Source organism: Rana temporaria, chromosome 9, assembly GCF_905171775.1.
Source record: "Rana temporaria chromosome 9, aRanTem1.1, whole genome shotgun sequence".
NCBI classification, from domain to species: Eukaryota; Metazoa; Chordata; class Amphibia; order Anura; family Ranidae; genus Rana; species Rana temporaria.
Window position 1 is genome coordinate 97,976,637 of NC_053497.1, and position 26,975 is coordinate 98,003,611.

At 42.8% G+C, this 26,975-nt stretch overlaps 1 protein-coding gene across 2 annotated transcripts in view; it reads left to right on the forward strand.

Annotated features, from left to right (window-relative positions):
• Positions 1–26,975, forward strand: part of ATP1B4 (ATPase Na+/K+ transporting family member beta 4) — a 71,732-nt gene that overhangs the window by 39,371 nt on the left and 5,386 nt on the right. For both annotated transcript variants that reach the window (XM_040323943.1, XM_040323942.1), the window contains 4 exons: positions 7,168–7,296; positions 15,865–15,969; positions 20,412–20,608; positions 22,584–22,640. In XM_040323943.1, coding sequence (XP_040179877.1) covers positions 7,168–7,296; positions 15,865–15,969; positions 20,412–20,608; positions 22,584–22,640 — 488 coding nt within the window. The remainder of the gene's footprint in view (positions 1–7,167; positions 7,297–15,864; positions 15,970–20,411; positions 20,609–22,583; positions 22,641–26,975) is intronic.

A 26,975-nucleotide genomic window follows, 5' to 3' on the forward strand; every position in this document is an offset into this window, starting at 1 on the left:
CAAAAAATGGTTCCGGTGAACAGGCCTTTGGTTCAGGTCTTTGCCTGGCTTGTGCCAGATTTTGATCTCTTAAAGCATCATTCTGCATACGTAACTCATTCATGTTGTTAGTAAGATTATCAACTCTTTGAGAGAGTGCAACTAAATGATTTGCAAGGTCAGCTGGATCCATTTAAAAGATATATGTAATTATATCCTTTATCTTTTTTGGGTTCGGATATTATGTTATGACCCTGACAGTGAGAGGACTCTATATGAGATTAGACCGCAGCTGTAGAGGCTTATCAGAAATGAACCACCAGATCACTCTCACTGAACAATAAGAGTTTGGGGTTATATCATCATATCCTCTATGGAACAAAACACAAGAGTAATAGCTTAATTCCTCTTAAGCTTAACTAATGAGAACAATCTGGATACTACAAGTATAAGTCTTTGTCTAAGTAAATTCAACAATCAGGGTAGTAGTATTACTAGTAAGATATCTCCACACTGGTACCAATAGAGTGAAATATGTCTGCTGTATCTGGTGCTAGTATATAATAACAAGTCTAAGGTAAGAGACACAGTTCTGGAATATACTAGGAATCAATGTTATTGTAATAGCTGGTTTCAAGTATACTTGCGGTTTAGGAGGTAGTCTGTACCGGAATGTCTGCACAGGTGGTGGTGGTATCTATATACAGCAGTAGTTTGGTATTTAAATATACTTGCAGTTCAGGAGGTAGTCTATACCAGGGAGTCCGCACAGGTGGTGATGGTATCCAGCAGGATAGTGAAACACAGGAGACTTTGGAGGAGTAAGTTGTGGAGAGAGGTGCTACAGCGAGTCTGTAGCTTGTCCAGGGTTTCCCAGATGGCGGCAGGGTCCAACAGGAATATCCGAACACCCTGCCGCCATCCCCGGGAGTTTAAATAGCCCGGGCAGTGGCTGAGCTGAGCGCCGCACGTTGGAACGCACTTCCGCGTTCCAACGTGGAGCGCAGACGTCCGCGCACCGGAAGTGACGCGGACGTGAATCTGAATGGAGCGCAACTGTCATAAGTGACAAGTCTGCGCTCCATGAGGAGGAAGTAACGCTGACGGCGTTACAGCTTGTCAAGATTCTCGACAAGCCTGACAAGAAACTCGTCGAGGAAAACAATGTTTCATTTACGACGAGTTCCTCGGTCGTGTGTACAAGGCCTTACTCTCAAACCAAGTTATTCTCAAACAAAGTTTTGACTGTATTCCGTTTTTTAATTCGAGATTTTCCTAGCTTGTGACGGAAAATATTAATTATATGAAGACAGGAGGCGAGTATCTTATGCATTATCTTTCTTTAATAATGCCCATAGCAGAAATACAGTAAACATTTATTGTAACTTAAAAAATTCAAAGAACTACCCTTCCCAGCAGTCCCTGGGCCAGTGTAGCCCCTCCCAGACCGTAGCCTATATAAGGGACTGTCTGAGGTAACCTATTCCTCTTTCTTCATGCGAATTAGTGTAAACAGGAACCGAAAGTCCAATTAGACATCTCCGCGGCTGCCGGGAACCTTCCGACCGGAACACAACATCCGAATCTGGAGGAAACGAAAGGACAAGGCCAACACGGACCAACTTCGTCCGGACCAGCTTCATCCCAACGGGGACTATAGGAAACCCAAACCATTCGGAGCCGACCGGTCAGTTGTCCTCAGGAACATGGACCAACGGATTCAGTCAACGGCATCCCGACTCCGGATCTGGAACGCAGTAGGAACCTCCATCTGCGGTGAACTAAACCCATGGATCGAAACGGACAGCAATCCCAACGGGGATAGTGAAAACGAACTCCCGGGGCGTACCAGCCTCCGACTTGCAGGGTGCGTGGTTCATCAGTCTAGAACGAGAGAGAGACAACCTCGTGACAGGGTTGGGTTGGGAGGGAAGATACTCGCCTCCTGTCTTCATATAATTAATATTTTCCGTCACAAGCTAGGAAAATCTCGAATTATACATCAGACAGGAGGCTCATATCTTATGCAAGTTCAAAGCTATAACAATGCATATGACCAATAACAATCAAAATAATCCACAACACTGACATAGATATGTGTACCTCCTGTTCAAAGCGGGATTGGCGGAAAAACGGTCGCTGACAACAGTCCGCCGCTATAGTAAGTCACAGAGGAAACCGGGAAGAGAGGATTAACGTAGGAAACGAGGAGTTGAAAGACTTGCGAAGATCGCAGCGAGGCTGTCAAGGACATATAAGTCTGTAGACAGCGGACCACATACAGTTGTGGATGTGCGGGGAAGAACGGGTAGAAAAACCGATCGAAGTACCGTCTGGTCCAACGCACGACGGAAAAAGGCTTGAGTCTCTGAGGCGAGGAATGACGCCTGGATATGTCAAAAGCCTTGACGTCTGACCCACGATGATGGAAATCAGACACAAGAAGACAGTAAGCTCGAAAGACAGTAACCTCAAAACAGAGTGTCAACGTCCCCCAGCCCGAGAACATGATCATGACCTTGGAAAAATCCCAAGTGTGCTGGTACATTGGGCGATTTAAACTTAACGCCTTCAAAATGTACACACCAACGGATCCAAAGAGTCCGCCCGATAATTGGCTATTACAGACCCTGGCGCTTGAACGGGGGCGACCCGTCGTTGATCACACCAAGTAACCCAGAGTCCCCAGGTAGATCGAGATGCCGATCTAGTCCCGGGGCCCAGTCCAAGGCAGGGAATCCCTAGCTGTTCCTGAAAGGTCGTAGTCTGCGACCGGAACCCCGATACTAACCATGTGAGGAGAGGTAGGATGTGCTTCGTGAGTAGAGGGTGCAGATCCCCGTTCAGACCAGCGAGGAGGTGGGGGGAATGAGGAAACAACCTGATCACCGTCATCCTCAGAAAGAGGGGAAACCATGGTTGCGTCGGCCACCACGGAGTGAACCGCACGACTGATGCCCTCCGGCTCGCTAAGTGAAGGAGGACCCTGAGGGTCACCGGGAACAGGGGAACGCGTAATGTGTCCCCTGTGACCACGTTTGGTGGAGGGCGTCCACATGGTACGCCTCCGGATCCGGCCTCCGGTTGTAAGAGCGCGGAAACTGGTGGCTGATACGGGGAACGAACAGGTCCATAGAGAAGGATCCGCAAAGTGAGCGAGGATCAGGGACCCTGACCGGTGCGGTCGCCAATCGTTGGAATCGGTCAGGTAACGAGAATCCAATCTGCCACCCTATAGGGATAGTCTGTGGCATATCCCGCAATCGGGACGATGTTGCATTCCAGGCAGAAGTGCCCGAAGTCTTACTAGATCCGCTAGGATTTTGGATCAGGGGCCCACCAAGCGAACGACGTACCGGACTGCGGGTACGTTGTCCGAACGCAATAGCACACAGCAGATGGACGTGCGTGGCAACAGACTTCCGATGGCAAAAAAGGCCGTCAGGGGTGTACATGTTGATGTGCAGCCGAGGGTTCTCTGCGGACCACGTCCTACCGGAGGACGAGGGACTGCACCGAGCACCCCAGCCGAGGCGGCTGGTATCCGACCCTATGACGAAATCCGGTGAGGAGTTGAAAATGTCTCGCCGTTCCGTTTGACGGCATGACGTAACCACTACCGTAGGTCCACCATGGCTTCACTTAGTTTGTATAGCGAAGCCCCTAGCGAAGATGTAGAGTCTCGAGTCTCTGGAGGGTTTGACAGTGAAGAGGGGCTGGAGAGTGGCCTGGATTGACACCGGGAACAGGCTGACTAAGCGAGTCAGTCCGCGTAAGGACACCCGCTGCTGCCCAGCATGATACTGATGTCTTTGCGGATGGCGGCTAATTGGGTATGGGTAGCCGAAGGATCGCTCGGTTGGTGTCCACCAAGAACCCCAAAAACTCTATCTCCTGAAATGGGGAGTCCCAGATCGCGAAGCGATCCGACCATCCAGGAGGCGTGTTCGCTCGCTAGGCGAGGGGAACCAGCCATTAGAAGTAGGTCGTTCAAGTAGATGTTCAACCTCACCCTTGTTCCACAGGGCAGTAAGTTGGTGAGATTTCTCAAGCTCCCACCGGACGAAAAACCGCCTTTCTTCTTCCTGATCGGGAAGATGTTGTTGAGAAAGTTCAAAGAGAGCGGGTCCATCTCTACTATCGGCTGTTTGGTCCAAGGTCTAGCAACCTGTTGTCCATTAGGACGGTGTTTAGGTTTGAAAAACCGAATGGGATGGTGAACCAGGTATACGCCTGGTAATATAACTCCATTTGTCCTACCGTCTTAAAGATATCATCAATTAGCGTGATCCCATTGTGCTAGGTCAACCGGCTTACAGAGGCGGTAGCCTGCTCACTAAGGCGTAGGGTTAGGTGATAGGTCCAGAGATCTAGGACCCAGTACTGTGAGGTCCCAAAGGCCCTCTCTATTCCCTTCCTGGAATACTGAATGATTATGGGATTCACCTCTGGAGTGAGCACCACCGTATTTGGTAATGGAAGGGTGAGTATTCCACCCTCAACTTGTCCGGTTAGCGTACCGATCGATCTCCGGGTCCAGCATTCGATCTATTGGATCACCTCAGGTAGAGGTGCCCAGTCACCAGAGTGTGGGTGGCCAATCACCTCCTGATCGAAAAATGGTACTCCACAAGAGTCCAATAAGGTTTTACCCTGGGACCTAGGGTTGGCGTCGTCATGGAGCGCCATGTGCCCACTGCTCACATAATCATCATCATTATCATCATCATTTTCATCCTCAGACTCAAAGGTGTTAGCCGCCTCATACTCCGCGGACGACTCTGGAAGAGTCCACGAGGAGTCTGGCTCAGTCCGTCTGGCGGATCGCTGCCTCTGCATGTGCATCTCCCCGAGGCTCGGGGGTCGATTGGAGTCTGGGAAGGCAGTGGGTCGGCAGGCCCGGGAGGGTACTGCCTGGGGCATGTTATTTACTTCCCCTGCCGGGGAGTCCGTGGGTCGGCAGTCCTGGGAAGGTACTGCCTGGGGCATGTTATGTACTTCCCCTGCCGGGGAGTCAGAGGGTCGGCAGTCCTGGGAGGGTACTGCCTGGGGTATGTTATTTACTTCCCCTGTCGGGGAGTCAATGGGTCGGCAGTCCTGGGAGGGTACTGCCTGGGGCATGTTAATTACTTCCCCTGCCGGGGAGACGGAGGCCATATTAATGTGACGGCGCATACGGGATGCCATGCCCTACTCAGGGGCGTTATATCCTTGCCGGGAGATCCGGACATAGGGGTGCATGTGGGTTGGAACAACCGATGCCCTGGTAGTCTGGACGGACCTATCGACCAGCTCAGGAACCAGTGCAGCACTGAGGTAGGTAGGGCCTTCCAGGGCTGCGTCCACCACTTCAGTGGCACCAGTAGGGAGTAAAGGATCTGTCGCCAGCCACAGGAGAAGAGTCAGCTGTCTGCGGACAGCACGGCCGTGCAGCACAGGAAGATACGGAAGTTATGTACTATAACTTGTATAGTAATTTCTATAATTCATTCAATTATTGTTATAATTTGTTTATTTATTTATATATATATATATATATATATATATATATATATATATATATATATATATATATATATATATATATATATATATATATATATATATATGTATTTATTTATTCAATTATATATAAAGTATAGTTTAATAGTTTATATTTTAAAATTTGTTTATTATATATATTTATATATTTATTTATTTATTTATTCAATCATATAGATTGTATAAATTATTTATTTATAGACATTTATGTTCATTGATTTATTTATATTTATTTAATAAGTCAATAATTTATTCATTCGTATAATTATTTAAATGTATTATTTATTTACATGTATTAATATATTCATTATATGTAGAATAGACTACAGGGGAATAAATTCCCAGAACAAGAACTGATGTTAATGTAACTGAAGGTGAAGGAGTGACAGAAGCAGGGGAGGGGAGGAATTCCCCACCAGCTAGGTGTGAGTGACAGAAGTTAGATGAGGGGAGATATTCCCCACCACAAGGGGAGCTAGACGTGAGGCTCGGGCCCGTAGTCTCGCGAGACTATGGCCTAACGTGATTCGCATAGATCAGTGAGATCTACACAGAGTTCCAACCATACAGCCGCTCGCACCCTGGCGTGGCGGCGATGGGGAGAGACGGTCTAGCACACGGAGGATGGGGTCCCCAGGACAGGTCCGCAGCAATGGCGCCGTCGATTCGCGACAATAGCGCGATTGGTGCAGGGAGATCCTCACCGCCACGGCCCCCTCAGAGATGAGACGCTCTGAGGAGAAGGAGAAGAAGGGAGGTAGGAAAAAAGGCGCCGAGATGTTAAAATGGCGCCGTCCTACCTCCAGTCAGAAAACGAGCAGTGTGCAGAGCGCACCGGGGGGAAACAAAAGAAGCAAAGCAGCGGTATATTGTAAAATAAACAAATAAAGAAGCCCAACGACTGTAAGATGTACACATCAGAGGAAACCGCGTTCTCTACAAAACGGGTGGCACAGATAGCAAAGTGGGAAAAGCATACAGCAAAAACTAAACGTTTATCATATTTAGAAATATCAGTTGTGCTTCATAAGACAGAAGGTTGATAGAACAACACACAGATGAAGGTCTGAGGGGATCAGAGGGTATATACAGATACAGGTGGAAGTTGAAGGGAATAGCGGAGGAGGGAAAAACCTCCGTAGCTGTAATAAAAGCCGGAGTGGGAGGGGGGGGGGGATCCCCAGCACCCTGTGGAAAGACGATGTGACATTAGGATCTACACAAATTAAAAAGGCTGCTGATAACCAAATAACAAGCAAGCCTACATAAAAATTATAAACATAGAGTAATGTACTTATCTGAGTTCTGGCTATGAGCAGAAAGAAAGAGGAATAGGTTACCTCAGACAGTCCCTTATATAGGCTACGGTCTGGGAGGGGCTACACTGGCCCAGGGACTGCTGGGAAGGGTAGTTCTTTGAATTTTTTAAGTTACAATAAATGTTTACTGTATTTCTGCTATGGGCATTATTAAAGAAAGATAATGCATAAGATAGGAGCCTCCTGTCTGATGTATAATTAGTAATTTTTGTGATGCAAAAGGACTCATCACTCTGTTATGAAGACATTTTGCATAATTATGTCCAAAACAATTATTTGTATAAATTAACAATTTTATTTACTAATGAGCTCATTTATATCATTTCAGGTCTTATTTTGCTTTTTTACCTTTCACTGTATGCATTTCTAGCTGGGATGTTTGTCTTATGTATGTATGGATTGCTTGCAACAATAAGCCCATACGTACCTACATACAGAGAGAGAGTTTTCCCACCAGGTAAGTAATTGATTTCTTTATATATTACCGCAGCTTAAAATATTTCCTCCTCTTTCATTTTCTTTTGGCTCTGTACAACATATTTGGTAAGAAAGAGCAAGAGGTAAAGTATACTAACCCATTGCAAACATCGAAGAATTCATCTTTTACAGTTCTGGCTTCAGTAACATTAGTAATCTGAATTACAATCAGTCACCATGTCTTGGACATAAAAACATAAATGTAATAGTGCATTGTGCTGCATTGCAGTACAAAATTTGTGGCATGTCTAGTACATAGTTGGATATAAGCAAAACATTTAAAAATAAATAATAAAAATAAAAATTTAATACGCTTGTAATACATGTGACCCCTTAACCACTTTAAGGCAGGCATGTCCAGTCCGTTTTCAGCGATGTAATACTTTGACTAAGAAATTCTTGGCCATGCAACACAGTACCCATATTAATTTATCAATTTTTTTGAGACAGATAGAGCTTTCTTTTAGTGGTATTCATCCAGGTCTGTTTTTTTTTTTTTACTGTATAAAGAAATAAAGACCAGCATTTAAAAAAAAAAAACACTTTCTCTTAGTTTCTGTGATATAACTTATAAATTATTCTTTCTTTATAAATTTAAGCCAAAATATACTTGGCTACATTTGGCTCTAAAATACCAGGGCAGTACAAATATAACCCCAAAATGACCTCTTTTTGGAAAGCAGATAATCCAAGGCATTTGCTAAGAGGATAATACGTTTTTGTTTTTTTAAGTTGTAATTTTTTGCCACAATTTTTTGCAAAAGGAAGTAAATAAAGTTTATTTTTTACCACAAATTTTAAATTTTAAAGGATAGATTCACCTTTGGAAACATGTTACATGTTCTACCTGTTTTGAGAGTGGAACATGTAATATGTTCCAGTTCCTGCAACCATTCCCCGATTCCCCCCACACGTTCTTGCCAAACCAATCTATTAAACTTCTATGAGGAGGCGAGTTGCCAAGTAGATGAAAGAAGGCCCGCCGTAGATGTGTTGTATCTGGATTTTGCAAAAGCATTTGACACAGTTCCCCATAAATGTTTACTGAACAAAATAAGGTCCGTTGGTATGGACCATAGGGTGAGTACATGGATTGAAAACTGGCTACAAGGGCAAGTTCAGAGAGTGGTGATAAATGAGGAGTATCGGAATGGTCAGGGGTGGGTAGTGGGGTCCCCCAGGGTTCTTTCCTGGGACCAATCCTATTTATTTTTTCATAAAAGATCTGGAGGATGGGGTAAACAGTACAAACTCTGTATTTGCGGACAATACTAAGCTAAGCAGGGCAATAACTTTTCCGCAGGATGTGGAAACCTTGCAAAAAGATCTGAACAAACTAATGGGGTGAGCAACTACATGGCAAATGAGGTTCAATGTAGAAAAATGTAAAATAATGCTTTTGGGTGGCAAAAATTTGAATGCAATCTACTCACTGGGGGGGAGAACCTCTGGGGGAATCTAGGATGGAAAAGGACTTGGGGGTCCTAGAAGATGATAGGCTCAGCAATGGCATGCAATGCCAAGGTGCTGCTAACAAAGCAAACAGAATATTGGCATGCATTAAAAAGGGAATTAACTCCAGAAAAAAATGATAATTCTTCCGCTCTACAAGATTCTGGTCTGGCAACACCTAGAGTATGCTGTCCAGTTCTGGGCACCAGTCCTCAGGAAGGATGTACTGGAAATGGAGCAGGTACAAAGAAGGGCAACAAAGCCAATAAAGGGTCTGGAGAATATTAGTTATGAGGAAAGGTTGTGAGCACTAAACTTATTCTCTATGGAGAAGAAACGCTTGAGAAAGGATATGATTTCAATTTACAAATACCATACTGGTAACCCCACAATAGGGATAAAACTTTTTTGCGGAAGGGAGTTTAACAAGACACGTGTCCACTCATTAGAAGAAAAGAGGTTTAACCTTAAGTTACGTAGAGGGTTCTTTACTGTAAGAGCTGCAAGGATGTGGCATTCCCTTCCACAGGTGGTGGTCTCAGTGGGGGGCATCGATGGTTTCAAGAAGCTATTAGATAAGCACCTGAACGACCACAACATACAGGGATATACAAGGTAATACTGACATATAATCACACACATAAGCTGGACTTGTGTCTTATTACACTTTGGAGGCCCTGGAGCACCAGGACAGTAGAAACACCCACAAAACACATTTTGGTTTGTAAACACCCCAAGGCATTTTTTTAGGAGGTATAGTGAGTCTTTTGAAGAGTTCATTTTTTGCCAAATGTTGTCAATTTAATAAGATATTTCTAACACATAGCATAGGCATACTTGGAGTGTCACCAAAAACATATTCTGCTACTCCTATTGGAATATGGGAAATCCACATGCATGAGACTTTTTTAGTGTTTGAACTGATCATCTACCAGACATTGTATCTCATGTATCACATAAATCAACCAACATTGTATCAAAAACATTGTACTGTAATGCTTACTTTTGAACAAATGGTCAGAATTTAGCTTAGTGTAGCATCACCTATAGCAGTCCTTTCTATAAGCCAAGTAAGCCTAGCCTATTGGTACATGGATGCCCCCTGTAGATGCCGTGTTCACTGGCCAGGAAGCTGAACAAAGGGTGAACAAAAGAGTTCCTGTAGTTTCAGAAGTCCAGTTGTCCACAGGGGATGGCTGGGGGTGATAGTCAATAAAAAGGTAAAGGTTTGGTCTCGGCAGCAGGCAAAAACATGTTTATTAAGCAGTCCAGGGTCAGTACAAGAGGCAAGAAGAAGCAAAACTGCACTGGTGTGGTGGTGATCAGGAACACTGTTGATGGCTGCACTGGCTCTGGTGACATTATCACTGGTGTGGCAGTGATCAGGAACATCGTTGATGGCTTACACTGAATAAACGCTGGTAAACAAAGCTAATTAACACCCCCTAGTAACTTTCTAAACCACCACTGCGCACAGGATAAACTTGATTACCTACAGCTGCTACTTAAATAGAAATGTATATAGTGAATCTTCAGTGAACACAAATATTAGCGCTCTGTTTCATAAAACAGTACTAGTAAAGTGATTATATTAAATAACATAAATAAACACATACAAATTAGCACATAAAAATTAACAAGTGAAAGTGAATTAATAGTGCATGTGAATGATCCATAAACATATAAAGACAGTTGAAAAAAAATGTAATTCATATAAAAGTTTCCATAAATCACACCAATCTTCAAGTGATTAAGCAGTGATTATTCAATGAATGGTATCTTTCTTGATACAGACATGTTTTGTCAGTATAGACTTTTTCAATGGGATGAATGAATGATCAATGAATCCCATTGAAAGTCTATACTGACGAAACATGTCTGGGCGGGGCCTGCAAATTTTGTGATTCCTATACAGACTATCACCGCCGAGGGAGGTAGCTGTTCCGGCTGGGGAAGTGAGCGAGCAAGTGGAGGGTGAGATCTGCTGGATGTTCTGTGTCCGCCATGACCGCAATAATCTAACCTCTTACTGCAAGTTTCCTTCATTAGAGAACTTTTTTGCTTGAAGTGTCTGTGTGAATTTTATAACATGTGAGTACAATGAGTGAGGATTTGTGAGCACTTTTTAATAAATTGGTTTTACATACTTCACCATGGGAAGCATTTTTTTTTTTTTTCATGTGGATTTGATTGATTTGTGATCACCGTTGGAATTGTCTATCAACCCGGGTGGGCTATCAAGCTATTGTGCCGAACATGTGAATGTGAGGCATATTGTTTTGGTGAGTTTTTTTCCTTTGGGAGTGGATTCACAAGCACATGAGGTGTGGTGGAAAGTTTGTATCAAGATTTCTTCAAGAAAGATACCATTCATTGATCAATCACTGCTTAATCACTTGAAGATTGGTGTGATTTATGGACACTTGTATATGAATTCATTTTCTTTTCAACTTTCTTTATTTGTTTATGGATCATTCACATGCACTATTAATTCACTTTCACTTGTTAATTTTTATGTGCTAATTTTTATGTGTTTATTTATGTTATTTAATATAATCACTTTACTAGTACTGTTTTATGAAACAGAACGCTACTATTTTTTTCACTAAAGATTCACTAGATGGCTTACACTGGTCTAAAGCGCTGATTGAGAGGACATTTTTTAGGACGGATCATCAGGACCATAGTTACTAGCTTACACTGGTTTGGTGACACTAGGGCTGCTGCATTGTGTAGTGGTGATCAGGAAAACAGTTTTTTTGACATTGGGACAGTGTTCAGGGACACTGTTTCTGGCTGCACTGATCTGGTGGTGGCAGTGGTCTGGGGTGGAACACTGTTTTGCGGCTACACTGGTCTGGCCACAATCAGGATCACTGTTCCTGGCTACCCTGGTCTGGTGTGGCTGCAATCAGGAACACTGTTTCTGGCTACACTGTATTGGTGTGGCAGTGACCGAAGTGCTGATACCTGGCTCTTTAGGGTACTCATGGCTAACCCATTATCTGCCCCGCACTGCAAAAACTCCAAAACTGCTATGTGGCTCTACACCTCGAAGAAGTTTCCTGTGCACCATTCATTAAAGCGTACCCAGGCCTTTTTGTAGATCCGGCGCGTTTACTTCTTTCTGCTATTGAGGAGAGTGGATATCAGTCTTTCTGAAAATCCCTTGGTTTTTAATAACCCTTCCTCAGTAGCCAGGCCGCTAGGTTCCATTGATGTACCTGGGGACAAAGGACTGGGCTCTGACCGTAAATATTGATTCCATAAGGAACATCTTGTAGAATACAGACTGGTTCAGGGGTTTTAGATTCAGGATCCGTCTGTATTTTCCAGAGGGTTTTGCACAACAAATATGTGTGAGTAAAAACCCCCACCTTCCTCCCTCTTTGTAACTCTGCGTACTACGTTTTGTTCCTCCAATTCTTTTAACGCCCCCAGTAGGGCCTCGGCCTACTCCGCACACCTGGGAAGGTGTGTGACAATAAATCTTTATGGGGGTGGTCTTGTAAATTTCAGGCAGTACCCCCTCCTTACAATCCCCCAAATAAATTGACTGGAGGAGACCGCCTCCCACTGTGGGAGGAAGGCCCCCAGTCTTTCTCTTAACGTGTTTGCAATGTCATTGTTTTTTTCGGGGCTGTTCAGGAGGAAGAAAAATTGTACATCCTCTGCCCTTGCCCCTTTGGCCCCAAGTGTTCTTTTCCCCCTCAGGCTTGGGGGCCCCTATTGTTTCTGTGTACGAAACCCTTTCTTTGTCTGAACTGGGGTTTGCGTTTAACCCGGGAAGGATTCATTTTCGTCCGCTGTGCAGTCTAGCACAGCTTCTAGACCTGGGCCGAAAAGTAAATCTCCCGTCAATGGGAACCCACCCAGTTTAACTTTAGAGGCACTATCGTCCGGCTACGTTTTTAGCCAGAGGGCTCTTCTGGCTGAGTTGGCAGACATGCGGACAGACTCTGCGGACGCATCTGCTATATATGACACGACTCGCAGAATAGTAGGTAAAGATGACAATATAGTTTCCTTGGTGGTTCCCGCTTCAATATGAGCCTGAATTTGAGAACGCCAATGCTCCAGGTTACAGGCCACTACTGTGACAGCCATTTCTGTTTTTCAGATTTCCTATGGTTGATTCCCAGGTTTTCTTTAGGAGGTAGTCCATTCTCTTATTCATAGTATCTGCTAGAGCTCCCATATTCTCAAAGGCGCGAGGGCTGAATGAAAAAAAAACTGACAGCTCAGGAGGAGTCGATGCACTAACTATCCAATGTTAGTACAGCAATCTTCCCTGCTATTCTATTGTGTCCGAACAGGGGGACCCCCATAATAGGGAGCCGATTGTCAGACTGTTTTCAGTAATGCCCCTTCAACAGAAGCTTTTGTCAGACAGACTGCAATGTCACCCAACATTCGGCCTGTGTATACTAGGCATATAACTTAGAGTGGAGGAATGTTTTAAAAGGGATAAGAATAAATCAAGCAGACTAAAATAACGTGTACGTACAGGAAGAAACCATTAGTAAGAACATTTTTGAAGGCTCATATCTCTATTATACATTTTAAAACCATGAACTACTGCCTTCATATAGAATAAGTATTGTTCAGCCCTTGCTATTTGATTTCAGCGTTTTAATTACTTAAATAATGATAGTGTTTTGTAAGTTAAGTTGTCCTGTTTGGATAAAAGCAGCTGCAATGTAAAGCAGGATGTTACTATTTGTGTACCAAGAAAGAATTTCTGGCCTTAGGCTCACTGGAAGTGGTACGCTGCATTTTGAATTCCACTGTTTCAAAGTTAGTAGGACAACACTGGACCTAGAATAGTCAACTCATGAACTCCTTCTGCATTTCATTTATTCTACTTTGTAACATATTTGCAATCAACCCCCCGGGGTGACACCATGTTATCCTGCACCACCACATTGGCAAGGCTCTCTCCCTCAGACCATATCATAGGCTTGCACATACACTTCAGCTGTCAGTGGTATATGTAAAGGGATCAAAACTTGTCCTGAGAGTCTGACAGGAGGAGGGCAGTGCAACAGAAAAGGAGTATCTGGGCAGTGTGACAGGAGGGGGGCAGTGGGATAGGAGGGGGTTTTAGACACACCTCCTTGATTAGTGGCCACAGTGAGAAATCTCCCAGTACTGTGGTGATCAGGAAACAGACAACCAGGAAGTGTCCAGAACAGAGAGGAATTACAGCAACATCAAAGCAAAAATGAACAATGAGGACATGAAACCAGGACTGCAGTAAGGTAAAGGAAGCTATTTAGCTAAAAAAAAATCCTTTAGTGACCCTTTAAGTCTATTTTGGGAAGAAATCCATTCTGAACATATTAAAAAAAAAAAACATTTAACCCTGAAAAAGTAATAGAAGGTTCCTATGTACTATAGTTATGTGTTCTGATGATGTGCTTTGCCAGTAAAACTATATTTTACTGAGCCTAGGAACAGTCAATGTAAAAGATACAGTGCCTTGAAAAAGTATTCACACCCCTTTAAATTTTCAACATTTTGTCATGTTACAACCAAAAACATAAATGTATTTTATTGGGATTTTATGTGCTAGATTAACACAAAGTGGTACATAATTGTGAAGTGGGAGGAAAATGAAAAATGTTTTTAATTTTTTTTTACAACTAGATATCTGAAAAGTGTAGCATGCATTTGTATTCAGCCCGATTTAATCTGCGAGCCCTAACTAAAATCTAGTGGAACCAATTGCCTTCAGAAGTCACCTAATTAGTAAATAGAGTCCACCTGTGTGTAATTTTTTTTCTCAGTATCAATACAGCTGTTCTGTGAAGCCCTCAGAGGTTTGTTAGAGAACCATAGTGAACAAACAGCATCATGAAGGCATCATGAAGGCCAAGGAATACACCAGACAGGTCAGGGATAAAGTTGGGGAGAAGTTAAAAGCAGGGTTAGGTTATAGAAAAATATCCCAAGCTTTGAATATCTCACATAGCACTGTTCAATCCATCATCCGAAAATACAAAAAGAGTATGGCACAACTGCAAACCTACCAAGACATGGCCGTCCACCTAAACTGACAGGCCGGACAAGGAGAGCATTAATGGGAGAAGCAGCCAAGAGGTAACTCTGGAGGAGCTGCAGGTGGGAGAATCTGTCCACAGGACAACTATTAGTTGTGCACGCCACAAATCTGGCCTTTATGGAAGAGTGGCAAGAAGAAAGCCATTGTTGAAAGCAAGCCATAAGAAATCCTGTTTGCAGTCTGTGAGAAGCCGTGTGAGGGACACAGCAAACATGTGGAAGAAGGTGCTTTGGTCAGATGGGACCAAAATTGAAGTTTTTGTCCTAAAAGCAAAACACTATGTATGGCAGAAAACAAACACTGCATATTACTGTGAACACACCATCCCCACCGTGAAACATGGTGGTGGCAGCATCATGTTGTCGGGATACTTTTCTTCAGCAGGGACAGGGAAGCTGGTCAGATTTGATGGGAAGATGGATGGAGACAAATACAAGGCAATATTAGAAGAAAACCGCAAAATATTTGAGACTGTGGCGGAGGTTCAACTTCTAGCAGGACAACAACCCTAAACATACAGCCAGAGCTACAATGGAATGGTTTAGAGCAAAGCATATTCATTAGAATGGCCCAGTCAAAGTCCACAGAATTGCTGTTCACAGACACTCTCCCTTCAATCTGACGGAGCTTGAGCTATTTTGCAAGAATTTGCAAAAAAACTCTCTAGATGTGCAAAGCTGGTAGAGACACACCCAAAAAGACTTGCAGCTGTAATTGCAGTGAAAGGTGGTTCTACAAAGTATTTACTCAGGACTGAATACAAATGCACGCCACACTTTTCACATATGTATATGTAAAAAAAATTGAAAAACATTTATAATTTTCCGTCCTCTTCACAATTATGTGCCACTTTGTTGATCTATCACATAAAATCCCAATAAAATACATTTACGTTTTTGGTTGTAACGTGACAAAATGTGGAAAATTTCAAGGGGTATGAATACTTTTTCAAGGCACTGAATATTGCGCTTTTAGGTTTCATTTAGCAGACAAACAAAAAAGTAACAGGAATCTGTTTTATTTGTTTTGCAGGTTTAGCAATCAGACCACATGTATCTGGTTTGCATTACTCCTTTAGTGCTTCAGAAAAAAAAACATGGTTGGAATATTCAGAAAGTCTACACAAGTTTATGGAAGGTACTTTCTTTTATTTTACAAACATTTATACATGAATTATAACTGAAACTCTGTATGTTAATGCAGATAAACAAATAGTATTACAGACAGTACTCAAATGTTTCTGTCGCAAGTGCACTGATACGGCTACAATCACCTCAACTAAAACTCTAGTAGTTGGATGTATATATGCCCTTATAACAAAAATGCCAATTCTGACATGTCTCACATATACAGTATGTAGAAATCAGCATTTATTTTTTTTTACTAGATAATTACTTGGAACTCCCAGACATTATATATTTTGAAAGGAAAAGCCCTGGAGAAAAAAATGTTGGCCGTTTTTTATGTCACACGATATTTGCAGTGTTTTTTTAAATACAAATTGTTTGGGAAGAAAACACTTTAATGCATTTAATGCTCACAATTTATTACCTTATTGTTTGGTAGAATATAAAATGTCATGCGTTAAAATTGTGCACACCCGTGCAAGGCTGACAAACTTTGGTACTTAAAAGGGAGTTCCAGCCTTTTTTTTAGTTTTTTAAAAGTCAGCAGCTACAAAAAGTGTAGCTGCTGGCTTTTAATAAACAGACACTTACCTGCTCCACGGCTCCAGCGCCGCGCCGGCCGGGGCTCGGCTCCTCGCCCCCCCTCGCCGGCAGTGGCGTCTCCAGCTTTCATATTTAGGGGGGGCACATGGGGGGACAGGGACAAAAGTAGGGGGCCAACTATAAAATGCAATTTTATATATATATATATATATATATATATATATATATATATATATATATCCTGGGGCCCTTTACTACGATCCCACTATGGGCCCTTTCACATGTTCTGCAGTGAGCTCCCTTCCTACTATACTGGGGCCCCCCAGGGTGGCAGAAAACAAGAGATACATGTCACCAGCACACCAAGAAAATATAAGGGTCCAAAGCAGTGGGAGAACTTTCAGGGTTGCAAAGGTTGTCTTGCCACCGGGCCCTGGTGTTCTGCCACAGTGGGGGATCCCCAGCTGTCCTGTCCCTGCTATTTACAGCGCTGGTCTGGCGTCTGTCTCCTTGGCAGCGGCGGCAGTCTGTTAGGACCTAGTGCTGGTGACATTATGGGTGCATGCAGGGGAAGGCTGGCACTGTTGGCTATAGAGAGCCGAGCCCCCAGCTGGTCACCTAGCAGCAGTAATGCTGTATAACCTTCTCTGTTGACATGCTGATCGGCATGTGATCCAGGTGATGCTCCCAGTCAGATCTAATAAACACAGTATTTATTAGCATCAAGAGTACAACCACATGAATATAATCAACCGTATGGTCAGCAGCCATGTGGGCTCTATGCCTGTAAAGTGTGGGCTTTGATCAATAAAATCACTGATATTTATGACTAGGATTTGACTAAGAGCATCACCTGGATTGCATCCCGATCAGCATGTCAGAGAAGGCTCCACTGCTGCTAAGCAACCTGCAGGGAGCTCAACTGTCTACAACCAATAGAGATGGGCTCGGGTGTGTTTGAAATCCCACATGCCCGATCACGCCAGGAAGCTGACACTCCACAGTGCTAATCAATGTATGAGCTGCCTAAGAGCTAAGACCAGCCATAGACAGTTTAAATCTCAGCTGGTTCAGCAGAAACTGGCTGAGATTTGAACCATTAATGAGCAGATTCTCTTATAATTATCACTAGTGGTTGCTGTATAGTCACTAGTGATAATCACTGTTTGTCGGGAGAATATAATTGCTGGGCAGGAGGGATATTCCCCTGTCAGCACTGTCTGTGTTGATGGGGGAATCATGCAAGTTTCTTTCCTGCAATCTGTGGATGCAGGAAAGAAATTTGCACTGTATATTATCTGCCTAACTGAAAGTGAAAGTAAATTGTGAATGTTTTGAAAGAACAGGAGAGGGGGAGGGAGACAGATGGGGGGGGAGAGAAGGGATGGTATCTCCATCCCTTCTCTCCCCCCCATCTCCCACCCATGTAGTTCAGTGATTACAGTGTACTGCAGTCTGCAGTGCACACACTTAAACACGGCCCAGGCTAGAATATCTGGTTGTGTGAGCGCTCGCATTATGCTGTGTCGGCGAGCACAGGGAGGGGGGAGAAATTCCCCTGCAGAGCTGACTGGGGACGCTCTCCCTCTCGGGGAGCAAAATACAAAAATTGCAAAAAAAAAAAATTTTTTTGGGGGGGCACATGGTGGGGCACAGCATAATGTTGGGGGGGTCAGGGCCCCCTCTGGCCCCCCCCTAGGGACGCCTCTGCTCGCCGGCCGGCGTCTTCATTCCTAGTGTGGGCACCCAGGAGTGACAGCTTTCGGCTTCACGGCCTGGCACCCACTGCGCATGCGCGAGCGGCACTGCGCATGTGCGAGCGGCGCGGCGCCGTCCGATTGGACAGGCGCTCGCCTACAGGGAGGGGCTGCAATAAGGCGATTAAGCTAATCGCCTTTACAGCCAGTCGGCAGAAGGAGGAAGTGAGACAGGAAGTCCCCTTCTCCTGAAGCCCCCACTCCCCCCCAAAAAAATTACATGCCAAATGTGGCATGTAAGGGGGCGAGGAGTGGGTTAAGCGGAAGTTCCATTTTTAGGTGGAACTCCGTTTTAACTCCATAGGCGACGCCTTAAAAGCCTTTACAGGTTACCAGTTTACAGTTACACAGCAAGTGTAGTGCTAAAATTATTGCACTCACTCTGACGTTCGCAGCGATAGCATACATGTGTGGTGTGATTACATATGTGTGCAGGACTAACGTACAAGTTCATTTTTGCGCGTGAGCATGGGGGATGGGGGTGCTTTAAAACATTTTTTATTATTATTATTATTTATTTTATTTAAATTTATTTTTACACGGTACACTTACATTTTTAATCAACTTTCTTGCTATCGCAAGGGATAAACAACATCATTTGTGGTAACTGGGGCAGCGACAGGTGCTTTTTACTGAGATATCTGGGGTCTATTAGACTCCAGATCTCTCCTCTGCCCTCAAAAGCATCTGATTAAACCAAGATCGTTTTGATCAGATGCTCTACAAGCCAGTAACTGGAAATGACAAAGTCCATGTCACTTCTGGTTTGAGATGATCAGGTAATGGAATTTTCTCATTCATCTCTATGGTTTTCCACCCCGTCCACTGGTTTCTGTCCCAGGCTACCAAGTGGAACAGGAGAGCCCGGGAAGGTGGCGGGGGGGATCAGATTCAATCACATGCAAAAATGATCCAGCGGCAGTATAGCAAATCGGATCACTTTACATTATATCGCCAGCTCTAAAAACAAAGATACCAGGGTCATGACTAGTGGTGCAACGGATCGTCACCAATCCGTGATCTGAACGGGTCACCCTGTTCGGATCGGCACACCACTCGCTCCGCAGCCTCGGCCACAGGAAAGGCTGAGGCTTTGGCCTAGCTCTGGAGCGGCGGCCATCTTGTTACACCCGGCAGTTGCCGCTCTAGTGAAGTTTCCTCACCGCCATCTTGCTCCACCCTGCACTCCTGCACAGTAATGATAGTGAAAAGGGGGCAAGCGGACATCTTGTTACACCCACCGGAGTTTTAGATTTCACAGTTCTTTTCAGCACAAAACTGAGCCTATATGCTTAAATACAGTATTTGGAAATCCAACAGACTGTTTACATGTTCAATTTTAAAAGCAGCAGCAAACCTTACATGCTTGCTAAGATGACAGAACCCCTCTGATTTTCACATTTAACATTTAGTTTAGCTTTTAAAATTTAAAACATGTAAACAGTCCGTCAGATTTACATATACTGTATTTAAGCATATAAGCTCCGTTTTGTGCTGAAAAGAACTGTGAAATCTAAAACTCCGGTGGGTGCAACAAGATTTGTCTTTTTTTTTTTCTGCTGATCCGAAAAATTATCCGATCCGTGACTCTGATCCGAGGATCGATCCGATCCATACGTTTTTTGATCCGTTGCACCCCTAGTCATGACTGCAGCTTAAGGTACATCCAATTGGGGGGGAAATGGTTAAAACAAACTTATCTTAACAAAGGCAAATTCATAAATAAATACATAATCAGAGGTTGCCTGAGAAGTACATAAAGCAGAAACTCAAAGTGTAACTAAAGACAAAAGTTATAACCCCCATCAGATGGCAAAAAAACTGTGGCCAACTGGGGTTTTTTCCTTCACTTCCTGTCCCATAGCCAGAACAGGAAGTGAAAAGAAATCCTGGTGGGTCACCAGAACTAGTGTCCCATTGGAAGATTTCCTCTCTTTTACTTTAACTTTCAATAATTGTATGATAACATTAAACAGGACAAATAGAGAGAGTGAATCTCCCCAATAGGGGCCCAGACAGCAAAAAAAAAAACAAGTTTACTAATCCTTTTGCATTCTACCCAAAACTAAAACAACATTTTTGCCTTTAGTTTCAATAAAGTTTCAATAAAGTATGAATAATTAACCGGAAAAATATTTCACTTCATTTCTAGCCTATGATGATGAAAAGCAAATAGCCAACAATGTGGGTTGTACACAAGGACAGTATTTTATCCAGGAAGGAGAGGAACATGAGGAAAGGAAGGCTTGTCAGTTCCGCCGCTCAATGTTACGGAACTGCTCTGGTATAGAAGACCCATCATTTGGCTTTTCCCAAGGGAAGCCATGTATCATACTGAAGATGAATCGGGTAAAATCAAATACTTACAGAATCATTAAAATAACCATAAACCTTCTCAGCAATGTAGTCAAAATATGTAGTAAGTAGTCTGATCAGTGTGCAAAGAAAGCAGCAATGAATAAGTAAAATAGATTTTCTGAAGAACGTTGTAATATATGAAGAGGTAAACTTACAGATTGTGCACACAACTGAAACACATCCAGGAAATGCTGCCTTCCTAACCAGGGTTACCAACAGCAACACCTTGCATTGATATAGTAGGATTCGGACAATTTAGTCTTGTTCATACTGTATATCCGCTGGTTGATCCTGCCAGTGCTTCACCAATAAATGTACATAACAAAGTACACTCACTGGCCACTTTATTAGGTACACCTGTTCAATTGCTTGGTAACACAAATTGCTAATCAACCAATAACATGGCAGCAACTCAATGCATTAAGGTATTCAGACGTGGTGAAGACAACTTGCTGTTCAAACCAAGCATCAGAATGGGCCGAAAGGGGATTTAAAGGACTTTGAAAGTGGCATGGTTGTTGGTGCAAGACGGGTTGGTCTGAGTAATTCAAAAACAGCTGATCTACTGGAATTTTCACGCACATCCATCTCTAGGGTTTACAGAGAATATCCAGTGAGCGGTAGTTGTGTGGACAAAAATACCTTGTTGATGTCAGAATTCAGAGGAGAATGGGCAGACTGGTTGGAGGTGATAGAAAAGCAACAGTAACGCAAACAACCACTCGTTACAACCAAGATATGCAGAATACCATCTCTGAACGTAAAAACACATCGAACCCTGAAGCAGATGAGCTACAGCCGCAAAAGACCACACTAGTGCCACTCCCGTCAGCTAAGCACAGGAAACTGAGGCAACAATTCACACAGGCTCACCACAATTGGATGATAGAAGATTGGAAAAGCATTGCCTGGTCTGATGAGTATCAATTTCATCTGCGACATTCAGATGGTAGGGTAAGAATATGTCGTAAGCAACATGAAAGCATGGATCCATCATGGTTCAGGCTGATGGTGGTGATGTAATGGTGTGGGGGATATTTTATTGCCACACTTTGGACCCCTGAGTTCCAACTGAATATTATTTAAACACCACGGCCTACCCAAGTATTGTTGTGGACCATGTCCATCCCTTTATGACTAGAGTGTACCCATCTTCTGATGGTTACTGCCAGCAGGGTAATGCACCATGTCACAAAGCTCAAATTATCTCAAACTGGTTTCTTGAACATGACAATGGGTTTACTGTACTCCAATGGCCTCCACAATCACCAGATCTCAATCCAATAGAGCACCTTTGGGATGTGGTGGAACGTAAGATTTGCATCATGGATGTGCAGCCGACAAATCTGTAGCAATTGCATGATGCCATCTTGTCAATATGAACCAAAATCTCTGAGGAATATATTTCAACACCTTGTTGAATGTATGCCATGAAAAATTAAGGCAGTTCTGAAGGCAAAGGGTGGTGCAACCCAGTAATAGCAAGGTGGACCTAATAAAGTGGTTGTTGAGTGTATATGTAACGGAAAATTGTTAATGGAAAACTGATATATTTACGGAAAAGTTTTTGGATGGTTAGTTGGGACATTGGCTGCCAAGTAGTAAAAAAAAAAAAAAAAAGAAAGAAAAAGTGAGCGCCCTATTCCTTGTCCTGTGATGGGATGATCTAATGTCCTGGGTACTGTTTAAGACATCAAATACACAGTCAAATATTTAGCATTGATTCAACCACTTCTGCAATTGTTTGAAGTAATATGACAGTATAGAGAGGTTAACATCCAAGCAATAAAGTGTATGCACGGTATTACTAGCTCTTCTGACAGGCCAGAAAACAGAAAAGGAAATATTCCATTCACAGGGCATTCTGCACAAGAGTTGGGGAAAAACCTTGTCAGGTCTGCAGTCATATTTATAAAGAATAATGTAATTACTATGTAAAACTAGCAAACTCTCTTATTTCCACTAGATTGTTGGTTTCAAGGCCGGCTCTGGAACACCAATAACTGTCACCTGTGACACTTATGTAAGTAATATTTATTAGTACCACTTTATAAAGCAGTTTGTACTGATAAATGTAGTAACCAGTAAAAGTAAAGATTCTCATCTATATGTATATTCTATTACAGACTGGGTAAATCTAGATACAAATATATATTAGAGGAAACATTCTCCAATCTGTAGATTATACTATTGTAAAAATGTGATTTTTTTTTTATATCGAAGTAGAGAAAAGTTAAAACTTGTGACAGGTTTTACCTCTAGCACAAAGAAGATGTATAGAACTCAATCAGAGAATATATATTCCAATTTTTCAAAGGATATATAGAAGTTTCTTTCGCATTATAGAAGCAACGATTATGTAGTTGGATTCTACAAGCCTTCTAGAATATATTATTTTTACTAGTTGATATTGTAGGTTAAATAAAATAAATTTGTATTGTTTCAGGAGGTTGTCACTATTTCTTATCCAGGTTTTAGCGGTCTGTGATCCCATTGGGGAGACTTTCCTTCACTTCCTGTCCCTCCGATGCCTATACAGGAAATAGGTGGTATGGTTTTGCCAAGGACAGGAAGGTGTGAACAGCCATAAAAACATTGGCAAAGGCCTCCATAGAGCCCATGTTTCTTTCCGACCATAACTCCATCACAGCCACACTGTTCTGATCTAGAGGATTAACTTCTCACTTCTCAAACATATAATTAATGTACACCAGGTTAATACTTGCATCTGCCAGTTTTTCACGCATAACTAAATTGCCAAGACGCTATCTCTTACCCGATGGGAAGTGCACAAAAGTGTAATTCGGGGGGAATTTCTAGCTCTGTCAGCTAAAGCCAAAAATCTGCATCAAGCCAAGGTTGCTTCCCTTATTTCCATTATTAAGTGTCTGGAAATGGCATACAAGCCACTAGAGCCACTCTTACCTTTGAGTGCTAGAGTGTTTATACTTGATGAATTGGGAAAGACAACCAAAAATGCAATACCTCCTCGGCCAAAAATTATTCTACGAGTGGGGCAATAAATGTGGGAGGCTTTTAGCGAGAGAAGTACAAAAAGGTAGAAAAGCCTTGCTGACAATCCACCACAATAGAAATTCTCTAGGCATTATTCATTCCAATAAGGTATACTATCGTAAGCTTCTAGTTCTAAGACTGAAGGTCATCGAACAACCCTTATTGCAGAGTTTTTACATAACTATGGCCCTACTCCCATCTCATAAGTGACTGCGGAACAACTAGAGGAAACGACGTGGATGAATTTTTTAAGGCACTTCAATAAATTAAACCAGGCAAGAGCCCAGGTCCTGATGGTCTGACTTTGCAATACTATAGAACATTTGCAGATGTCCCCATGCCTAGATTTTGGGCGGCTTTCAGATCCTTATTAAAGCAGCCCCATCATCCTGGCCAGTTTCTCAAAGTCCATATAACCGTAATCCCAAAAGAAGGGAAGGACTCATAGGTTTCTAAATATCAACCCATACCTTTACCTAATGTCAGTATCAAGCTGTACACCGAAATCCTGGCAAATTGTTTACTTCTGTTGTTTCCCTCACTGGTCTTGTCAGGTAGGGAAGCACAGGACAATATAATGAAGGCACTGATTCTACATTACTGGTTGACTTCCCAAGGCCAGCAGGGCTTCTTTCCCTCTCTTAATGCTGAGAAGGCGTTCAACAGAGTTGCCTAGGATTACATGGCGGTGGTTCTCAGATCAATAGGCTTTCTACTCCACATGTGTGCAAGCATTATACTCAAACTCTATGGCCCAAGTACGAGTGAACAGAAACGTGTTGAGTGCCTTCCAATTGCAAAACAGGACTAGGTAGGGGTGCCTATTGTCCCCCTTGCTTTTTGTACTCACCCTAGAACCCCTTTTTAATAGATTGCGCTCTACCCCCAATATTAGGGTATATCGGGTTCACAACATGATATATAAATTGGCTGCCTTTGCAGATGATATATTGCTCTTTCTTACAGAACTCCATGTTTTACAAGCCAATCTTCTTCATGACCTGAACCATTTCCAAGTGCTATCCAACTTGAAAGTGAACCATTCCAAGTGTCAGGCACTGATTGTATTGATCCCAGATGCTGAGGTAGCTCTGTGTAAGGCTAACTTTCCTTTCATGTAAAACTCTGAGGCTATCACTTATATCGGCACACAGAGTTACCCCACAGAGTTACGTGATCTCGACTATAAGTTCATACCTATTTATAGGCACTTTTGCATTCCTGAGCTCCTGTTGTTTGGCATAAGAGAAGGGCCTGTAGGTGCATGGCAGAGGAATCAGAATCCATTTGTACCTACTTTCAGAAAGGTTCTCTGTCAGGGCTGGGCTCTCAGCAGCTCCCTTCTCCGTGTTAAGACTAGAGAGAATCTCCACATCTGGAGATTCTCTGCTGTGTTCCTGTTAAAGACTTTGACCGGGTGACATCCCTTCTGTTCCTGTTCTCCTGCCTTTGACTACGGTGATCTCTGGTTTCCTGATTTACTGGCTTGTCTGACTATTCATTTTGGCTTCCGATCCCTGGCTATGTTTTGACTACGTTTACTGATCTGTACCTTTTTTACCATTATATTAAACAATGTGATTTTTACTGCATTTTCTGTCTCAGTCCGATTCGTGGTTCCTGACAATCTCTTAACATATCGATCCAGGAAAATGGTTTTAAAATCTTTACCTGATGGTACAGAACCTCTTCTTCACTCCTTCACTCTCGAAACTTGTGTTGGGGAAGGCACAATGTTGCATATCTGGTGGTTATGCTCCAAGCTTTAACCCTTCTACAAAAAGGTGCACAATATAATTGTTGCAGTTACTATTGACAACCTGGACTACTCTCCAACGCAATATCTTCTGTATCATACGTCTCTCTCAAAAACAATGTGCTCCAAGTCACTTGCGATGTTGTATGGTTAATGCTGCCAGACAGTGTATACCTTGTTCTTGGCAATTAGACTGAACTCCAACAGTAAAGGAATGGTTCCAAGGAATCAATTGAATAGAAAAGATTGAAGAGTTCATCCACATTTCTCAGGACAGACAAAATGTACTACTACATGGTTCTGTGCAGTCCATTTTAAAACAACCCCTGCTTACAATAGCTGCAGAATCCATAGTGGATCACCCACTGTGGTCAGCGATGTCAGTTTATCCGCAACCCCCCTCGACATGAAAGGATTTGGGCACACGCCCACCAGTAAAAGTGGGGGTTCTCTTCTTGTCCCTCCTACATTACCCCTTTGTATTCTCCACACTATGTATACCCCTTTTATGACACAATGAACCTCCTTTGCTCCAAAACCAATATAAAGGTTTAATACTGAACAGATGAGGTTTTCCACCCTTTAAGATTTGTTATATGCTAATTTCTGAACATGTGGAATGCAAGTTGTATTTTTTTATTCTGTACTACTACTAGTTGATGGTGCTATCCCTCATATGTCAATAGTAACCACTGTTGAGAATGGAAAAGCTTTTTTGTGTCATATATACATTTCAATAAACAACTTTATGGCAAAGGTTCTAACCCTTCCATGCTCTATTCAAAACAAAATAAAATGTTTGGGCTAAAGCTGAGCTACTACTTTTACACCTGTGTGGTGTGTTTGCAGTGCAGTATAGTCTTGTGTTTTACATGAAATAACATTTATACCGATAGAAGGTGCTTTTTCCTTGGAGCAATCAAAGATGCAGCAAGTATGATTTTTTTTAACACATTGCACTTATTCAGAAGTTAATGTAGCCTTAAGCCTCGTACACACGATAGGTTAACCAGAGGACAACGGTCTGAAGGACAGTTGTCATTGGTTAACCGATGAAGCTGACTGATGGTCCGTCACGCCTACACACCATAGGTTAAATAATTCTGAGCATGCATGGATTTTTAACCGATGGTCGTGCCTACTAACGATCGGTTTTGACCTATCGGTTAGGAATCCATAGGTTAATTTTAAAGCAAGTTGGCTTTTTTTTAACCTATGGTTTAATAACCTATGGGGCCCACACATGATCGGTTTTGACCGATGAAAACGATCCTTCAGACTGTTGTCCTCTGGTTAACCTATCGGTTGTACGAGGCCTTAGACTTCATGTACACTACATCTCCTAAACTTGAGTTTAGGAGCTTTTGGTGTTTTTTTCCTAAAGCCCCTAAACTCAATTCCATAAAAGCATATGTGTCATATGTCGCTTTAATTAAGCACTAAGGTTTGGTGTGAAACGCGTCAAATTGTACCCTGTTTGCTGTGGCATGTATCCTGTGTTTTTTGTTTTACAATAAAAGCAACAAGTTTTGGAATGCAGCTGTTCAGAAATCCTTCCTTCATTATGTGTCAATTTCGCATTCAGGA